The sequence below is a fragment of the Python bivittatus genome, unplaced genomic scaffold, assembly GCF_059951505.1.
Source record: "Python bivittatus isolate LINGU-HERP-01145 unplaced genomic scaffold, Pbiv_v1 ctg000700_np1212, whole genome shotgun sequence".
NCBI classification, from domain to species: domain Eukaryota; kingdom Metazoa; phylum Chordata; class Lepidosauria; order Squamata; family Pythonidae; genus Python; species Python bivittatus.
Genome location: NW_028277098.1, coordinates 56,400,574 through 56,422,084, shown reverse-complemented (window position 1 = coordinate 56,422,084; position 21,511 = coordinate 56,400,574). Strand labels below are relative to the sequence as shown.

Here is a 21,511-nt window from a genome sequence, read left to right as displayed (position 1 = left end):
GAGTGAAGTAAAACTTTTGTATCCACTACTTTTCCCTCTTAAAACCAAGGAGGCCTTGAATCTACTCTGATGGGGTACTCCATTTTAATCTTGCTTCAGTAAAACACCTTCTTGAAGAATTGCACAGCCCTACTAGATAATGCCCTCTGGAAGGCAATGGGGCTTTAGCATAATGCAAACTCTGCCTCTAAACACAGCATTCCCCCAATCTGCTAAGGAAGATACCTAGTCCAAAAATCATTACAAAATAAACACTCAAAAATTAGACTAACAGAATATAATCTTGAGAATCCTCGCTATCACCACAGTGACAGTTGCTCTATCCCTGGTCTGTGCTTTTGAGAGACAGCACCCACCAGAAGCCAGCAGCATACTTCATGACTGACATTCCTAAGCCACTTTTCCCTTTTTAGAATGCATATACCAGCCTAAAGCTGAAGTCTTCACAAAATTGCTGCAGCACACAAACATTCTCATTCTCTCTCAGAAACAAAAACACTTGCAGTTGTAGTCCAAACATGCAAGAAAGTCAGCAGGTTGGGGAGAGCTGAAATATTTAGGTAAGCAATTTAAAACATAATGGGGGGGGGGCGCAACTTAGCAAACCATTGTGGATGCATAAGGAACTTTCCATTGAGCTGAGACTTAAAAGAGACACACACAACAAATACAAGATGCATCTAACCACCAAGGAGATGTACCAGCAAGTAGTTAACAGCAAATAGCTAAATTAGAAAGGCTAAAGCACAAAAGAAATTTAGGCTCACAAGGGAAACTAAAAGAAATAAAAAAGGCTTTTTGGCTATGTCAGCAGTAAAAGGAAGAAAAATGAATATTTGGGCCCACTGACAGAAGATAGTGGCATAGTAACAGGTGACAGGGACGAACTCCTTATTTCTTATTTTGCTCTGATATTCTCTCAAAAGGAAACTGTGTTCAAGTGGACCTAAGCAGAACAATTGGCAAAAGGAGAGACTGGCAATCCCAAGTAAATGAAAAAATGGTTAGGGGATACTTGGCTACCATGAACAACTTTGTCATTTCAGAGATCCTTGTTCTGAACTTTGAGAAAGCACAAGGATTGAGCACAGTGCTAGAGGACTAGAGAAGGGTAAATGTTGTTCCTATGTTTAAAAAGTGGGGAAAAGAAGACCTGAATAACTACAGACCTGTCAACTTGACAAAGAGGCAGGGCAAAATTCTGGAAAAGAGTATTAAGTAGTCAATTTATGGGTATATTAACAAGAGCGTATTGCTTGGCTGGAACCAGCATGGATATATCAAGAATAAGTCATGCCAAACCAGTGTGATTTTTTTCATAAAATGACCAGTTAAGTTCACTTGGGAACATGGTGGACAAATTGTAGCTTGACCTCAACAAAACATTCCACAAAGTCTCTAATATTATAGTACAGAAGATGGCAAAATCTGGACTGGGCTGAGCTACTGATAGATGGCTAGATGGCTGAACAATTGTATAAAATGAGCATGCATGATTGGCTCCAAGTCAAACTGGAAGAAAGTTTTGAGTAGCCTGCCACAGAGTGCCATTCTAAGCCTTCTGCTGTTCAATATATTTGTAAATGATTTGGAAAATATGATTATCAAATTTGTAGACAAAACATAAGTAAGGAAATAGGGTATTAAGATTCAGGGATGCTCTTGACAAAGGAGAATAACGGAAGAAACCAACAAATGTATTTCAACAGGGCGGATATAAAGTCTATTATTTAGGTAAGAAAAATGGGAAGCAATACACAAAAAAAAAGGACCTTAATGTCTTTGTGGATCACAAGCTAATCACATAACAGTGGCAAAAAAGCAAATGCAATTCTAGGCTATATCAATAGTAGTACAGTGACCTTCCTCTTGTTCTGTATTGGTCAGACTGTGCGTAAAAGTTTAGGGCACCACATTTTAAGAAAGAAAAAGGAGAGCAACTATTTGTTTGATCAAAATAAACGTGGTTATCAAAAGGTGGTTTGGGAGCCTAACATACCTGAAGTTTCTGCAACAGTACTACGTCAGCTATCTTGTCCTTGTCCTGCTTTGTTTGTTTGGCTTTCCAGTACTGCTTCTGAGCAGAATAGCGGTTCATGGGGCATACTCTGAAGAGACAATCTGCAAGCAGAAGAAGCCAAGGAGTTAGAAAGTGGTCATTCTACTGTCATAATTCATTTCATGATGTTTATCGTTTATCATTAAGAGCTGCTGTGCTTATATGAATAGAGTTACCATTGATGAGTTATCAATTGAATCTTATACATATGATACAAATCTAGGGGGAAAAAACTACAACCCAGAAAAAAAAACTTTAAAAATGGGGATACACCCACCATTGCTGAGATTAAAAGTTAGCCAAGTTTCCCCACTCAAGTACCAAAAAGCTATGTGAGAATATAAATTATCCAACAGTTTTTAGACACTGTCACAGCAGATGGCACACCTAGCCAGACTTGTCTGAACTCAGAAAGCTGAGTACAGTCAGGCTTAGTTAATAATTAGATGGGAAACCACAAGGTTCTGTAGGCTAGATGGGAAATTGTATATCTGTGTGTGTGTGTGTGTGTCTAGGGTATGGAAGAAGGCAATGACAAATCATTTCTGTATTGTTGCTAAGAAAACTACATTGACAGATCTGTGTAGTCACTTGGAGCTGAACGTGGCTCAAGACAACAGCTTTTGTATGTATGTATGTATTTATGTATATGTTATGACATTTATGACATTTTACATTGAGCAGATTGTCATAAATGCCAACTCTTCTACCGCTTATATTGTTTATAAGAAAACAGATTCTCATATATATTTTATAACTGAAGACCAATTTTAAATGACATTGTACGTTCAGCAGTTAGGCAATGACAAACAATAAAAACCTTCTAATATGGAGTAAGACCACACCTTTCTTCTAATATAAAATACATATCAGAACAAATACAGGAGATAGATAACATTACCACTGAAATGCCTGCATTTATTGAGCAGGAAGGAAAACACACCCAGTGCATGCTAATGGGACATACCTTCTTCATATTGTCCATTACAGAACAATACATTACAGTAATGAAAATGCCAGATCTATGCTTGGAATCAGAATATAATTTCTAGGTATAAAAAAGTTTGCAGAGCCAGCTTTCCTATGGGAGACTAAACCCAATTGTCACACATATATGCATGCATTCCAGAGCTGACAAGATTGAAAGCTGAATCTGGCAACTGGCAACAAGACACTTCCTCTACCACACTGGAGAGGAGCTTAAGGGACTGCAGGCAGGCCAGTGATTAGCCACAGCCCAGCCAGTTGATACTTCACCATCTCTTCCCTTTCCCCTGTCATCTCTCCATCCCCTTATCTCATGACTCTGAGTCCTCTCCCAGCATGCCTTTTTCCCTCCCCTTGAGCGTTGCCCCCAGACGCTCACCAGACAAGAGCAAAGTGAATGCTGGTGAATACATCAGGAAAAAAGCCATCACACCTTCCTCATGACCCCATGCAGTTCTTCATCATTTCTGTGCCAAAAGAGAAAGCTTTCTCCAACGCCCCTGCTTCCATAAATGCCACACCACATTTGCCGACTGTTGTAAAACCGGGACAAATAAGTTTCCCTCCTGCCTTTAAAAAAAATGTTTCACCTCCTATGAAAGGAAGAATATATTCACTGATTTTCAGGGGAAAGGAAGCCTCAATTTTTCAGGAGGGGCTACCTTTAAATGTGGGAGGGGGGAATTGAGATTTTCCAGAGGCAATAACTATCGTGCTTGATGAAGAGTTGAAGAAATCTTGCCACTGCTATAAAACATGGATCTAATGAAGGTGGATTTTGATCCCCCCCCCCCCATGGCCAACATGGCTATACTGCTTATTGAATGTGAGACTTGTGAGATTTTATTATGATTTTTTCCCTTTGAAAAATACCTGGCTGCTTTTTCAAGAGTTAGCAGTTTCTTGGGAAAGAATGCTTGAAGGTAGGGTAAGGCACTTTTCTAACACATTTAGTAGAAAGAATAAGAAGTAACAACCCCCCCGCCCCACACACACACACATTTATAAGTGAGACAACACCATGAAAAAAAAAATTAGACTCAACCCTGCCCAAAGTTGAATCCAAATTCATAGCATTCCCCGTCTACCTAAAACCTGTGAGAATCACTGGGCCAAATAAATACTGTGACTCAGTGCTAATTCCAGTCAGCTTTGGAAACTACTTGTGAGGAAGAAGCTCCCAAGTGGGTGAGATCAAAGCTCTTGATGCCAGTCATTTCAATCGAGACACTTCAGATGAAAAAAAAAAAAAATCATTTCCAGTCTTGGATCACATCCCAAACTGCTGGCAAGCACGTAATCAGTTATTTATCTAGAGGAGGATGAATAAGCCGGCAAAAACACAGCTCTCACTGGTTCTGGAGGGGAGCCATTTTTACATCTTGTTTCACAGGATTGTTTGTCCTGTGGGAAAGCCCCATGACATGGGAGCCCTGGGTCATTACACCCTTGCAGAAAAAGTCTTTAGCAGGTCCTTTGTCTTTGTTGCAGAACTCAGGTTCACTTCTGCTAACAGCACAGGATTTGGTCAAACTATGTCTCTGTATTGTATTATTTCATGCTGGCAGTACATATTTATATACAATTAAATGCTCATTTTCTAAATCCCTCAATACCGAAAACCAGATGCCAGGGAGAAGAGAATGATGCTAGGCTTCTCCTTGAGAAGTTTATTAAGATCATTAAGTTAGAATTATGCATAAAAAAAGAGCCCTGCCAGTTGTTCTACTTATGGATGTAAGTATATGAGTTTCCTGCCTGATGAAACCTAACAGTAGAGAATAATAGATTGATTGGGCTCTTGATACAGCTACATCCCTCCTTAATTTCTCCCAAGGAAAGAACTGAGGGACCCCAAATCATGCATCCAATACTAATAAGGATCAATATTAGATAGATAGACAGACAGACAGATAGATAGATAGATCTCTTTTCTACTTTCCTCCTCTAACTACCTGAAAGGATGCTCTGCTTCTTCTATTTCTAATTTGCTCAAAATCAGACAAAGGGAAGAAAATAAAAGTAGCTTCCAAAAAAATCCCAGAATTCTTAATAGAAAACATTCCTGGTCCCTCAACCTCAGTTTAAATAAAGAAGCAGAGAAAAAGAGAACCAGATAATTAAAAAGGCCATAAAGAACTGAAGGTCACAGAGATTGAGTACTCTTTAATTCAGTGATCCTTCCACTTTTTGCCTCAGCCAAAAACACTGAAGGAATATGTGTAGGTATTTTCATGTATAGGGTTAAACTGCAGCAGTGATTCAAGGACTTCAATTTCAGTCTTTCCCTGAGGGCTGAAAAACAGGGCAAGACAGAGGTGTGAATACTTTACTAAAAGAATGTCAGCCTCCCATTGTTGATCCTGCTAGATGCTGCTGAGATTCTGGCTGGAGTCTGTGAACAACACCAAGCGTGAATCTGCTGTCTTCTTGCTGGTGCGCTGCATAACAGTACAGGGAGTGCAACAATGGGGAGGGCTGTGTTGCCATCCTGCTCTGCAGTTACACTGTCTGTTCACTTCACTCTCACAACCAACCATTAAAATAACCATCTGGCAAAGAACAGGACTTGAATGCTATCCTTGTTTTCTCCTAACATGTTCAAACATAAGCCTGTGCCATATTGAAAAAGCCTTGGGGAAAGTTAGAGCAAGAGAGAGCAGGAACTTGCCAGCTTCTGTTGTCCTGGCCAAGTCCAGACACTTTATAACTGAACTCTGTGTTTTTAGCTGGATTCAAAGGCTGCTGCAAGAGGCATGAGTTTTGCACGCGTACCTCGTAAAAGCTATTTCGTTTAAGAAGTCTGCTTCTCTATAAATATGCACAGTCACTACCCTCCCAGAAGTCGTGACTGGGTTGTATATTTTGTAATAAAAAGTGATAACTATATACATCATCCAAAAGGGCATTTCCATGAGTCAGGATGCACATATTTAAAAAGAAATGCTGGTGCAATCTTCAGTGACCCAGTTATTGGGGTTTCAAGCTATCAGCAGTCTTGGAAGGATGAGAAAAACATGGTCTCAGAAATGCCAGGATCCAAACCAAGCTATATGAGCAGAAAGAAACCCAGTCCTTATATTTATATTACTGATATATGTTGTAAAATAGTTGTCAATAACCTGCTTCATTAGGCAACTCTCATAAAATACATAAAGTGATAAAATACAATTAATACAAACATTGCATAAAGCAAGAAAACATAAATATTTGCAAAAGAGACCAAAAACCAAACTAATACTACAGCTGAAATATCAGAACCTGGATAAAAAAAGTTTTTTTTTTCAGTCATAGATTTAAAATGTCTGGGACAGGAGAAAAAAAACATATTGTAGCAAAAAAGGGATCAAATGAGACTCTTTGAGAGCTATTCTGCTGCTTGGATGCCATCAAACAAAAGCTGTACTTATTGTGAAGTATTTTTTTGGCCACAAAAAGAAGGAACCCAAAGAAAAGGGTTAACTCCATGTCTTCTAGCTAGCCCCATGTACTGATATCCTGGGAATGCTTTACTTTCCAATGAAGCTTCTTTATAAACTCTATTCTGGCAGCAAAATCTTTTCCCATTTCCTAGTAATTTCATAAAGGAACCAGGGTAGAAATTTGGTGGTTCTGTGAAAGCAGGAATAACTGTATCTGCCCATAGTTTTGGTCCTTTATCAGACAGGGAAATAATGCCCCCAATTGCTGGGAGAGGGACAGCATTCTTATCCCTATGTCAAGAGTGACTCCAGATGTAGGACCTGCTTGGGTGATATCAGCATGTTCTTGGCTAGATTCGTCACAAGCCTAATGCTCCCAGAGACCATGTAGTCTGAGGACAAAATTGGAGTAAATGTGGACCCTCTGTATTCTTCAATGACCCACAAGAGCTGCCCTCATCTTGGGCACAGATACTAGTCAGAAAAGGAGTGCTTTGAACTGAAACTACTGCTCCAAGTATGTAAACCTAGGGGACTTCCAATGGGAGTATCTGACTGGCATAACTAAATAAGCCTTCAGTAAATCCCCAAACCTAGAATCATATGCCATTGATTTTAGTATCTCCATCCTAAAGTTCCAGTGCTTGATGACTTAATCCATACCTTAAAATTCTGGGTGGAGTACATAGCCCACCCTGGCCCCCCATGGATGTCTCTTCCTCAAAGGCATCACGCAAAGTTTCAGTTCAGGCAGCTTTTAATAAAATGATTTTTTTAGTTAGAAGGATCAGTCATTTCTTATTTAATCCAATGCTACTTTAACGAGGTTGTAATAATCTGAAATTGCTCCAACTGAAATCTCACAGTACCACGAAGAGAAAAAGCACTTGAGCCCTAATGGCATTGACTTCAGGGTCAGTACACTAAATCCAAGAGTGGTAAAGCTTAATTGTCTGTAGATATATCCTAAGTGTTGCTAGCCTTCTATAATTGCAAGATTAATTCTGTTTCAAAAACCTACACTATAGCTAATGTCATATATCCATGCAGAAAGGTTGGGAGCACCTGAAAATATTCCATTCCAATTTCAGGGAAAAGGAAGCCTCAAATATTTTTCAGGAGGGACTATTTTTAAATGTGTGTGTGGGGGTCCAAATTTCCCAGAAGCAATAACTATCCTGCTTGATGAAGAGTTGAAGAAATCTTGCAACATCAGTGTTTTTCTATTGTGATTTCTTGTGTGTTTCCAACAAGGAAGAAACAAGAGAAGACATAAGGACAAGACACAGGAGAATAAGGCAACATACATACACATGGAAATAAAACGACCACTATTCCTGCCAACTGCAAGACGGCCTCACTTTCCACGTCAAGTGCAAAAAAGAAAAATGTTTTTCATTCACATACCATTTATAGCTATAGAATTACATTTGAAAGCAAAGGGACAGAGCTGACATACCTAGATCAAATGATAACAGAAAAAAAATTAACAAGCCACATATCCTGCTTAAACCTTCAATTAGTTGGAAGATATTCTCATTCCATCAGGCTTGTCTCCAGTGTTTCAGAATGCATACCCTGCTTGGAAAGATACCATCTCTCTCTTTTGAGCAATAGGTCAAATATGTGTTTCACAAGAATTTAGGTTATGCTTTGTTTTTGGTTTTTTTTTCCCCCTCATCTGCTTGTTCGGGCTTGCCTTTTTCCAAAAATTTAGCATTCTCTTTAACAGAGAAAGAATGCAAACATCAGGAAAATAATAGCAGAGAGAATGCTCATAGTGATATAATTAATTTTTTTTACTGTATTTATACTGTTGTGAACTTTGCATCGTGTTTACTTTCTAAGAACCATCTTTTTGGAGATGGTATGATAGACATGTTTTAATGTACTACAGATATATTAATTGTCAATTAATTTAAACAGGGGTTTGGAAAACATATTCAAACTCTGCTAGAAGGAGGATACGTGCACAGTTTCTGTACTTCAGCAGCCGCAACATACAAAAGCACAAATTTGCAGAACATAGCACTATAGTGATCTTAAGCATGCATCTACATGCAACTGCGTTAAAAAAAAGACACATCAATCCCCATTCAAAAAAGTAACATCTAAATCAGCCTTCCATAGCTGGGTAGCCTTTAGCTGTACTGGGGCCACAACTAGAATTCTTCAGCCATTATGTCATTGGCCAAGAAGATGAAGCCTACACTAAAATCTAGGTCCCAAACTAATATTAATAGTTGTAATATTACAAAGGCATTCCTAAAAATGTGAGGGGAGGGGAAAAAATAGGGGCAAGAATTTTCTAGGCATAGGTACCAGGGCACAGGGCCATCATTAGTAAACAGTCTGTGCAAATCCTTTCCATGTCGAATGGTTGAAAAAGCTCTATCTGTAAAGTTTGGGAGGCAGTCTCCCTTCTGAGGGAGGAAAATTCCCAATACAGAGAGAAAATTGAGTTACCAGGGTTGGACACAGAAGGACTGGAAAATAAGGTTTTTAGGAAAAGAAGTACAGGGATTCAGTTTGCTTGTGGTTGTGTGGTTGCTTTGGACATTATATGCTCTTTTTCAGGCCAAGAGCTGCCCTACCCTTTTGCTGACTCATCCCCGCTTCCCTTTGGACCAAGACATGAGGCAGCCAACAGCTAAAGACAGACCAGATTCAGTGACTCTTGCGTGAATGGGAAATCGTTACCAAATACTGAGTCAAGGAAGGGATGGCTGAAGTATGCCAAATGGGAGTAGTCCAGATTAATGCAGCTGCCTCGAGCCTGTTTGCTTAAAGGATCTCTAACCTCCTGCCCCTCCTCCATACCTACAGAAAAGCAAATGCTTTTCTATGAAAGAGAAGTGCTTTCTCCAGTAATATTTTTGTGTTCCTAAGAATGTTGATGTGGAGGCCTTGCCCTCACCACAATCCTCAAAGCTCCCTCCCTACAGTTCCAATGTTGTTTGAACTTTAAAAAGAATATAAGGTGGTCGTCTGCCTACCTGATAAGGGAATCTGCTTTTAACTTTCAATAGTTTTGCCAAGGACAGCAAAAATAGTCTAACCATTCAGCTGCCTCTTTAAAAAATTAGCTACATTGGGTTGCTCTGACTTTTGAAACTATATTGTTGTTTTTTTACAAACAGCTGGAAATAGAATGATTCCATATGCAGCACTCAATATAGTCCTCTTATTTCAGTAATTCCTGTCCCTAAACCAAAATCCTTTTATAATGTTTACTCACGATTAAGTTCCGTTCACTAATGTCTTCTTTACTGTTAATTAACATTTCCTCCTTGCATATTCAGCCTATTACACTTCTTCATATTCAGCACCACTGAAGGAATTACCTCTTAATTGCTCAATTTGTATTCCCTGAGAACAGGGGAAAGCTTTTTGCCTTTTCTAGTGAAAGAGCACTATCATGCAAGAAAACAAGCTTGACTAATTAAGAACTAATTTATCGCTAACCAGAGTCTGGGGCAGAGCAAATGACAAAATAACATCATGCTGGTGAGATGCAAATACTCCTGTCATCATTTTGTCAAAAACATTGGATCCTGAGTATACCTGTGTCCCTAACCCTCTAACCCATCCTGAGATCACTGAAATCATCAGAGCTGCTACAAGTTGACATTTAGTTTTCTCAAAAGGTAATAGCAGCTGATGAGGCACATTTAGAAAATGCTAATTCCATTCATGATTTTGAAAAACACATTTAATCGGTGGGAACTTGGTGAAAATAGTAAGGAGGGGTCTGTTGAAGCCTCAAAAGAAATTTAGGATGAGCAAAAGAAGATATGAATGCAGACCAAGTCCTACCACAATATTTCAGTGTCAAGATAAGGATTAACAGTGTCAGAATATTAAAGAATATAAAATTGACTTGTTTCATCAGGGATAAAGATAAGTACTTTTATAAAATTCTGGAAATCTTTTATGGACCTTTTGCTGAAACTGGACACTGCCACTAATTTTTGGATCTGCGGATTGAAATAGGTTGGGATATGGGAAGAAGTGATATATGGGTTGGGATATAAGAATAAGTGATATATGTAATGTAATGTAATTTATGTATTAATATAATTAATAATAATTAATTGATAATTAATAATTAATGTAATTTCAAAGGGGGAGGAGAAATATCAAAGTTGCTTGTGCCTGCTATAAAGAAGATTGGAAGTCACTTCTTTAAATATTTTTTTCTTTTTTCTTTTTCTTTTATTGTATACACTTTCTATCTTTTCTTTATATTTCTTTTTCCTCTATTTCTTTTTCTCTCTTGAATTTTATTTTGTATTAGCTTTTATTACTGTTAAAAAAATTTCAATAATAATCATTTTTAAAAAAGAGAGAATGCATAGATCAGTCAACAATGACATCCTTCTGAAGGAATGCTTGCAAAGCTTCAGCTGCCCAATGGTTTACTCCATCAGGAAGAACAAACATGCAGAGCAAGCCCATATTTGGAGTCCTCCAGAGGAACACCTACAAGGACATTCAGTCACTTCATTCTTACTCCAGTGATGGAAGCCATGGAGTGGCCTAGGCTGAAATGATGCTGGATCTTTATCCCACCACCAATAATGCCATCCAATTCATTGGAAGTAAGGTAGGGCAGGAGCTCTTCTTCTTGCCCTTCTCTCCACCATCATGACAGCCCACAAATACAGGGAGCTGCCAGCCTAAGCCTTGCTGCAGTGCTGGGAAACAGAAGATGCAGCAGTTTCCCCAGCAACAGAAGGAAAGAAAGCTGCCTTCCCAAACCCAGTGCCCTCCAGATACGATTGGTACTGAACACTCAAAATTGCTATCTCTTCAGTTTGATTGCTTTTCATTGTTTTATTCTCTATGGCCCTCCAAACCCATGGAGTCAAACCTCCAAAGCAGAGTTTCTCAATCTTGGCTACTTGAAGAGGTGTGAACTTCAACTCCCAGAATTCCCCACCCAGCTGGCTGGGGAATTCTGGGAGTTGAAGTCCACACCTCTTCAAGTGGCCAAGGTTGAGAAACACTGCTCCAGAGAGTCAAGGATTCCAGACCATCAATGCAACTCACTAGTCCTAAATATCTAGCTTGGCAGTGATACAATTTACTAATTTTAAGTATTTCACTGAGATATTTCTCTTTGATGTTTGCTACAAACTGTAATGTTATTTAGTATGCTGGAACAGTGGATAATCTGTTCCATCCTAAATATCTATCAGGCTTAAAGACTCAGGAGGCCTTTGTACTGTAATCTTTGTTTTGTTCAGGTTTTTTTTCTCTTTCCTTCAAATTATCTATTGTTCTTGGGTGGGGCTTCCTCCCACTGTGTGTAGCAACTAGCATGAGGTGGCTCTGATTTTATTGGCAGCCTATAAGTCAAAGTAACAAAAACAGCCCTTCTGTTTAAGCAAGCACTGTGAGCTGTTGAGAGGGAAGGTAGGAGGGATAAAAACACATTGTACAGCTTTGACAGGAGCTGTCAAAGGAATAATGATGAAAACAACATTTGGGGGGAAACATGTGGCCAAATTTCCCATAAATCCCTGAGCAGATTTAGAGAAGATGTTTGCTTATCCAGCCACACCTGTACTTCTTTTCCTACTGATGTTCCAGTAGAAATATCCATTATAAGGTGAAAAGGAGACACTCCACCAAGAGCCTTGGGGGAATGTCCCTTGAACAGACAAATTATATCTTCTTAGCTATGCATTCGACATTCATTCCTAATTTTTAATCTCTCAGTTGACATATACTGCCAGTAAGTTATCAGAGCTATCACCTCATGTATACATAGCTTAGCAACCCAACCAGGCTCTTTAAGTTACCTGGTTATTGGCACTAAGTCTGCTCTTTTCCATTGCTTGTATTTTGCAAATTACCTGAGGGCTGTACAGTAAATAGCCGGTGCGACACAGTGGCCATAAGCAAGGTCACACAATTGTTCCACTGTATTGCTTTGGCCCTGGCCTGAATGATTCCTCTGCTGTCTGAAACAGGGTTGCAAAGCTGCATTGCAAAAATGAAGCCAAAAGGAGGATGTCATATGCAGCTGGGGTAGCCTTCCTTTCTTTACCAGAACAAGCGTACAGATCATGTTGAATCTACTATCTCTCAAGAGCAGCATATCTCTAAACAAGCCCATTCTTCATCTTAGGGCCTAGTCTTATCCTATCCTACTCTACAGAACTGCTTTATTTAACTGGAGGCAATTACAGTATGCCCTAACAACCTGAAGCAGAAGTTGTGGTTGGATACTTGAAGATCAGATGCAGAGGAATCAAGATTTAAAGGGTTGGGCCTGCTGAGATGCCCTCAGTTTGACATAACAATGTCACATGGAGCACAGGGCTGCCCTGTAGGGAGAGGAATGACAATATTTGGCCTAGAGTATACTGTGGATATGATGGGGACTACTACATCTTGTGTATATCTTCTTACGTCTATTTTCATTTGTTGATCTACATTTATGCTCTGTTTTTCAAATCCAGAAGCATTTCCTGGGCAGCTAATATCAGGTATACAATGTGCACAGAAAAAAAAAAATTAGCCCCCCAAAGTCCTAATGAACCAGAAAATCATCAACTTTCTCATCTCTAGGGATTGAGCAAGTGTGCAGATGGCATTCTGCCTAATTATTCCAACTTGTCAATAAGAACACCTAAATGACCCCAGGAATTTATCTTAATAGAGTTTTTAACATCCATTCCAAGCTTGGATTATTGGCTCGGCACTATTTTAACAAGACAAAATTGGAACCTAGGGATTCGTTCTTGTCTTAAGCCTCTGTGTTCTTAGAAGAACAACAAACCATGAATCCCTGTTCGGTTAGAATGTTATACAAATCATGGATAGTGTTCCTTGATTAATTTTGCCATTGCCTCAGATAGTATGACCTACCCTACCTTAGCTAATTTTGGAAAGCTAAGCAGGGTCAGGCTAGGACTTGGATGGGAGACCACCAAGAAATGCCAGAGCTATTAACTAGACTGAAAAATCAAAAAACTTCCCTGAAGATAGCAAAGGCAAACCAGCTACATCTTGTTGCCACAAATTCACCAGAGGCTATATACTCTTGCTCAAATCTAAGAACAGAAACTAATATTGTGTTGTTTAAACTGAAATTACAACTTGAACACATAATAGTTTATTATATACAACTGTTTTCTGTAGGATAGATACATTAATCTCAATGATGTTAGAATCTGATATTATTGGTATCTGGACTAGCACCACTGCAAACTATATATAAAAACAACTGGATAAAGAATCTAAAATAGTGACATGTTCATCAAAACGTCTCTTACCTCGAAACTTCTTGGGTGGATTATCTAGATCACCAGCTGCTGGTTCTACCACACAGCGGTCATCCACCAGCCTGCAAAATAAGCAAGACAAAAAGAATGTTGAATGTTTTTAAAGTTGTTTTTATTGTTGTTTTGTATGCCACCCAGAGTCACGCTATGTGAGATGGGCAGCCATATAAATAAATAAGAGAAAAATCAAATTTGCTTTGATTTAGAGTAGTATTTGTAATTTCACTAACCATTTTCTGTTCTATCATTCTCTCATCCACTTTATTTAGCACTATAGGGACTAGCTAACATTCTGTATTTGTTAAGGCTGGAAAAATAATTCAATGTAGCAATGCAAATTTCTACAACTAGTCTCAGATTTTGGGTGTACACCATCACCTCTTAGAGAATCATATTTAGGGGTACTTACACAGTCAGACATTGGGTAACAAGGTTCAATTCTGTGCAGAAATATCAACAAACACAAATGGAAAAGGTATGATTTTCAACAGTAAACAGAAATGTCCTAAGTTTTTCTATTAAGGAATCATCCAGGACAAATGTTTGCTTAAACTAAACTGTAAGCAATATGAATGTTTCAAACTTTGCTTTAAAAAAATTCCTTCTTATAATATACACTTTAAAAAAATTAATACTAGAACTAAATTTGAACAGTTAATTGTCATTTAGCACAAGGTTCTAAAATAGATAACTAATGCAAAAATACTTTGTGTTGAATTTTCAGAATGATTTTGGGGGTAATTTTAAGACTCTGAATAAGCTGTTTTGTGATTTTAAACATCTGAAGTTTAGCCATTCCACATTCTTGAGTCATTTAAAGCATGCCTATTGAATACACCATCTTTCTGGCACCATATACTGTATATTCAAAGGAAACTCATTCTTACTGTCAACCAACACTTCTAAAACATTCTAAGAATTACAACTGTTTTGTTTATTTGCTTCACAGTGTAAATTAATTAGCAATTAGTCACTGTCACCTACTAAATAAAGACTTGTCCATACTGGTAGGCTATGCTGGCTTTCAAATCTCTCCTGTTCTCCTGTAAACTCTATGGCTAGATTCATACATTTCACAAGCCACAATATGACTCATTCTTGGTTTAATACACTGTGCAAATGTATTCAAATATGTCTTATTAACTAAAGCACACTTTAGTTAATTGCAGCTTTGTATGCTTATGTGAACCTTAACTGTATTTTCATTTCATTTCCATTATTTGGTAGATTAGGAGAAAACAGCATGCTTATACAATCTCTCCTCCATTCTCAGGCATGTATACATTTCTTCTAGGTCTCAGGATAACCTTACTTATCTGCTCTGATGCCACAGCAAGCATCAGAGAAAGGTAGTACAGATACTAGATTAGGACCAAAAAGCTGGCTACCTGTACCTATTTGCCAGCATCTAGTGGCTGGTCAGATTTTTGAAAGCTAGTTGTAAGAGTTCTGGACTCAATGGTCAAGGTTCAACTTGTCTTTTTTTCCATCATTTAAAAACATGTAAAAATTTAAAAAACAATACTGTGCTTATCGCTAGCAGTTCTGTATATGGCATGGTCCAACTACAACTTCAGTCTGGTCTGCTCTTTCCTTCTCTTACTAAAAAGCATTATGTGAAAGCCTTGATTGAACAAAGCTACGGTGGAGATCAGGATCTATGGGCTCATCTGGGAGCAACCATGGCACATGAAAGATTGTGACTTCAAATGTACAGCTAAATGGTAAAGAACATGAATTAAAAAATGAAATTAAATCAAAGAAAGTAAATGTGGTGTATTGTGTGTTTATGAACTAAATAAAAAGGCAAGTGTTCTAAGAAGGCTATGATGTGGAAAGAATTCTTGAAGAGAGAAGAAAGCGGGTGAAAATTTCCCTCTGAAGTTCTCTCATCCCAGTCCATATCCAGTGACATTTTCACCCTCCGCCCCATGAGAAGGATCCCAGAATTTTGAGGGGGGGGTGGCTCTTTGCTTTTAAAAACGCTGTTGTATGTGTGTATGTGTGTTTATTTAAGATAATTAATGTTGCTTGTAAGCTGCTTTGGTTAGATCTGTATCTTGAAAAGCAAGATGTAAAGAAGAGTAATCAACCAATCAAATTAAGCCTGACAGATTCACAAAGGCACCCCATTATTTCCATTGTCATTTGCAGCTTTGTATTTCCACATATAGCAACCACTTTATAAATTCTGGAGAGTTAAAAAGCAGTTTGAGAGAGCAGACTGAAGAAACACAAAGGTAGGGAAATCAAGACAATGAGCACACAACTTGTGTGTGAAAACAGATGTTTCCTTTGGAATGTGTGACTTGGACCACAGTTGAAAATGATTTTATTGTAATTTTATTGTATCTACTACTTATGTCAAATTTTTAAAAATATACATATTACAGTATTAACAATATAACGTTGCCTCAAAATTAATAATCATGATAATTTTAAAAAAGAAAAGAATGGAAATTATGTTATAAATGGAACAGCTCTAAAAAAAATGACTATATTGTCTGAAAGTCTTCTTCCTTGCCCCTTTATAAAAAAATGTTGGGAAAAAAAAAGCACAAATCAGTAGTTCATTGTTGCAAATGAGGGATAGAGTGTTACTCATTCAGTCAACCCCAAACCCCCACAATTCTTGATAATTCCAAACACTAGGGATACAGCCAAGAAAGTATTAGTTACAGTAACTTTCCTTCTTTATGACAGATTTCAAATATGGTAAGTTCCTTAACATTGATCCTCATCACTACATATCTTAAATTCTCTATGTGTTCTTTCTCCCTATTTCAGAGATTCCTCATAGAAGAACTCAAGAAGCCTCTGGATGTAAATACACTGACTTGCTTTATACTCAGCCAGGTAGACACAGCCCACAACCCACAATCGACTTCACTGGAGATATCAGGGATTGATTCTAGAACTTTTTTCATGCAATTGGTGAATTCTGATATTGTGTTATGGTCTCTCCCATGTGTCTGAGTTCGCACGTCATATTAAGCCATTCTTTTTTAAACCCAGTGTGTTGATCAAGCTATAATAGTCAAGTTCACATACAACACTAACAAAGAACAATAGCTGGGGTCACACTTTACATTAACCCCTAAATAAATCACATTATAGCTTAGATCAGGGTGTGAATCCAGCCAATAATTTATTCAGCCTATCTAGGCCAATAGTTCCCAACCTGTGGCTCATAGGCAGTACTGGTCCATACAGGCAACCTATAGGGGTGAGGGAAGATAATGTAATAATAATTTAATCCCATACTGTATATGCTTTGGATATCATAATCAAGGCTGCATTATTTGCAATGTAATTTGCTTTGCAAGCATCCTTGCGTAATATCACATTCTTTCAATGAACTATGCCTGTAAATATGCATGTTAACTTATTAAAAATAGTTGCATTTTTCATATTTCTTCAGATGTATCAACCATAGGCTATGCTAAAAAAACAGTTAGAAATAACTTGCTTAGATGGTATCTACAAGAGCTTTCAGTGAAAATATATTGGTCTGCATAAGCAAAAGATTGGAAGTTGCTGGTTTGGGCACCGGTTCCTAATGCATAAACATTATGTGCCATTAAAAAGTTATTTTCTGTACATCAACAAAATCACTTTGCGGTATAATGATAGGATAGTTTGGTAAGTGGCTTTCTCAAGACTGCAGAAAACAGAACTCTTTAATGTATTTTGGCCTGAAAGCTTCCAGTTACAAGATGTCTCAAACAACTGTCACCATCATTCAGAAAAGATCACTACCAGACCCCAGGCATCAGGAATACATCTTTTCCATCTCCTGCTTTGATCTCAGGATGCATCATAACTTTTGGGCTGCAGGTTTAACCACTATAATGTGTCCAATAAAGTTTAATCATTCAATATTGATTCAAAGTAATCAACAAGGCTGAAACAGAAAAGCATAATGACGTGCCAGCTATATAAATGTGTCCAAAAAACTGTAAAAAGTGTTTTTCCCCATTCCTATCCATTCCTTGTAGTAATCCAAAGTAGTCCCAACAAAGCTACTTTTATTTAGTTCCAAAGCAGTTCGATAAAAAAATGTATCAATGTATTTTTAAATTTCACAATTTCCAGAATACTGATAAAAACTGAAGGGTTTTTGGTGAGCTATTGTAGTATTGAATATTTTGTATAAGAAACACCTGCAGTAAATTACTGGAGACTTCTGTTCTAGCCAGCCAAAACCACATCCAGGATGCTCTATGTCATTCCCTGAGCATGCTCAATCATCCTTAGGTTTTTTCTTGTTTCTCCTCCTCCTTATGGTTTTTGGTTTCCCCTAAAAGTTATCAGTATTTCTTCACATTTTAGGGTCCTCTCTTGCTGACAGATAATTTATTCATGTTCATAGCTTTGTTTTCAGGAGTCTATTCTGAGTAACAGAAGTAGAATGATTATTTTAGCAAGGATGGCTGTGATGATTAAATTGCGTATTATCTTTCTCTTGAGACACATGTGGCAATGTATCCTCTGCAAACATCACACATCTGCCAGTTTCCCAAGAAGAATTTCTAACTTCCCCAAATAAAACAAAATTTTAAAATTACTAAAATCTCGAAAAAATTCAAATGAGAACTGTGAGATTTCTGGAATCAAATGAGAGAATCTGACTTTTCTTTTGCTTGCCTTTCTTTTTTCCTTTTTGGTGCCCAAGTCATCAAACAAAGTCATCCAATGGCATCTGGAAAATTTCAAGTCCCTGCATTATACCTACCTTCTTTAGCAGTAAAAAGAAAAGACAAATATCCATAAATAATCCACTGATTAATCAACTGTCACTTGATAGTCATAATCTAATAATAATCCAAAAACTACACATTGCAAGATATACAGAAAGTAAATTGTTTATCCTTTCTTTTGAAGCCTTTTCTTCTTAAATATATAGGATACAGTATTCTGCTGTTGGTTCTAGAAGATCCTTTAAAGGGAATTAAAATATTAATGGGCAAATTAAAAGAATTTGATGCATTAGCAGGTTTCAAGATTAATAAACAGAAAACAAAGATATTAATAAGAAATATGAAAAAAGAAGTTCAAACAGAATTGATGAATAAAACAGGTTTTAAGATTGAAATAAGGTAAAATATCTGGGTATCATTATGACAAATATGAATTGTATGCTATTTCAAAATAACTATGTTAATACATGGAATGAAGTTTAAAACGATATGCTGAGAATGGAGAAAATACAGTTGTCATTGATGGAGAGAATTTCTATAATAAAAATAAATGTCTTGCCTAGAATGATATTTTTGTTTCAAACAATACCTGTTTCGACAACTGATGCACCATTTAAACAGTGGCAGAGGATATATCTAAGTTTGTGTGGTAGGGGAAAAAAACGAGTTAAATATAAGGTGTTACAAGAGGCAAAGGAAAGAGGAGGACTGGGTTTACCTGATTTGAAATTGTATTTTGCAGCTTGCTGTTTGGTTTGGATGAAAGAATCAGTGTTGCTGAGAAATAGAAGGCTTTTGGAGTTAGAAGGACATGACGTAAGATTTGGGTGGCATGGATATTTGTGGAACAATAAAGTCAAGCTTCATGTGGATTTTAAAAATCATTATGTTAGACGTGCCATATTGAGAATATGGAATAGATACAAACCCAGGTTGTGCCTGAAAACACCTTTGGGGCTCTCAACACAAGAAACATTTTATAGATGAGAAATAATAGGCGAACACAAATAGCTAACTTATCGTGAGATACTATAATTCTGTCAAGGGGAATGTAAAATAAAATCAAGAGAAGAACTGGTGGCAGAGGAATATAGTCGTCAATGGTTCTCTTATTTACAATTATTAGGAAGATTTAAAGCAGACAAAATAATTTATGGTTTTGAATATTGTAAGACAGTTTGAAACAGAATTGTGTACAAATGATGAACATGTAATTGCTAAATGTATAAACTTTTATTGAAATTTGGAACAGAAGAACAAGTGAAAGAATATACGATAAAGTGGGCTAAAAATTTTGGTTACAACATGCAGATGAAATAATGGGAAAATATGTGGCTGAAAGGATTGAAATTTACACTATGTTATAATCTTAAAGAGAATTTTTATAAAATGATGTACCATTGGTATTTGTCACCAGAGAAATTGTCTAGGATGTATAAAGGCACTTCAAATTTACGTTGGAAATGTGAAAAACAAGAAGAGACATTTTATCATGCTTGGTGGACATGTAAAAAAGCTAGAAAATTCTGAAAATACATATACTGATTCAGAGGATTTTAAAGATTAATATACAATTGAGACCTTTTTTTCCCATTTTTCCATTACTTTTTTTCCCTTTCTTACACTTTTAGTTTTCTTTTTTTCTCTTTTCTTTTTCTTACTTAATATTAGTTTGTATCAGTTTTTATCTTCCATTTTAAAAAAATCTTTAATAAAAGTTTATATATAGCAGTATTCCAAAGGTAATAAATGTGAAACAGTTAATACATGAAAAGGAACATTTAAATTCAAGTAAAGCGGCCAGAGGTTAAACACAGTTGATGGGTATCAACCATCAATAGCCTGCTGTCCTAGCCCTGACACACAAAAACACAAGCAAAAACTTCCGAATAATTATCTTCCTTCCTTTCTTATTTAGCTATTGCAGTTATATCCCATCTTTCTCTGTCAGCTCAAGACAGTATACATGAGTTCTTTCCTAATTTTATTCCTGTGACAATCTTCTTGTGAGATAGACTGAGCTGGAAGAATAACTGGCCCAACATCACACAGTGAGATCTAGGGTCTGCCTGGTCCAAGTCCAGAACCTCAACCTATATACTATATTGATTACTCAATAGAAAGGCATCATTTGTAGGTATAATTACAATACATCTGTACATATCAATGAAGAGTGACTACATTAAAGAGGTGAACCTATTGTAAATTAGCATATATAATTTCATTTTAGTTTTCCCTAACAATAAAAAGCATATCCCTCCCCCAGATTGCCTCCACAGAAGTGATACAGTACACTGGATAATTCTGAAAAAAAAAAATGTAATGGGGACTTCATCGGGCCCATTATCAGAATCCACTGCCAAATGTTGAGTAACAAGTTCTTTTTGCATTGGGAAGTCAAGATCCCCTAGTAAATCAGGTTCCACCTGCTACACCACTTTGTTCCATCTGTCTCCACTGCAGTTCTTCTTCAGCTAACCTGGTGCTTCCCAATCTAATACTAACCTGTGATGGACTATAAATCTCATTATTTTCAGCAGCATGGCTATAACAGGAATGTAGATTGGGGAACAGTGAACTGGCCATTATCAGCATTGATGAAGTCACAAAGATTGAAAAGAACTGCTGATCTTAAGATGTTAGAACCGTTTAGAGTAGGCTCAATGGGAAGAGTCAGAATGGTTATTGAAACTTAAAGTGTTTGTCTCAGTGACTATTAGAGACAGTCTTGATCCAGACACATGGCTGGATTTTTGAAGATTCCTATACTGCTGGCAATGTTACCACCTCAACATATCTAGATGTGCCTATTATTCTCATTTTACAAATTCCTCCAGCTGGCACAAATGAAGGGGATCTTTTCCTTTGTCTTTTTTTTTCATTTGCATAGCTGTCATCAAATGCATAAAACTTAGCACTTTGCTGAAAAAATCACGTTTGGTGGGAATTATGGGAGATGCACATCTGGAGGAAGGCTGACATTCATTCATCTCTTGACACCTCAGTACTGACTTCCTAAATGATCAATAGAAGACTGGTGAAGCATTT

The 21,511-nt window shown here is 37.3% G+C and overlaps 1 protein-coding gene across 1 annotated transcript in view; it reads right to left on the bottom strand.

The window, feature by feature from the left end:
* ITPR3 (inositol 1,4,5-trisphosphate receptor type 3) overlaps nt 1-21,511 on the bottom strand; it is a 116,384-nt gene that overhangs the window by 71,491 nt on the left and 23,382 nt on the right. The window contains exons 2-3 of the mRNA XM_007433671.3: nt 13,755-13,825; nt 2,000-2,121 (exon numbers count right to left, since the gene is read on the bottom strand). Coding sequence (XP_007433733.1) covers nt 2,000-2,121; nt 13,755-13,825 — 193 coding nt within the window. The remainder of the gene's footprint in view (nt 1-1,999; nt 2,122-13,754; nt 13,826-21,511) is intronic.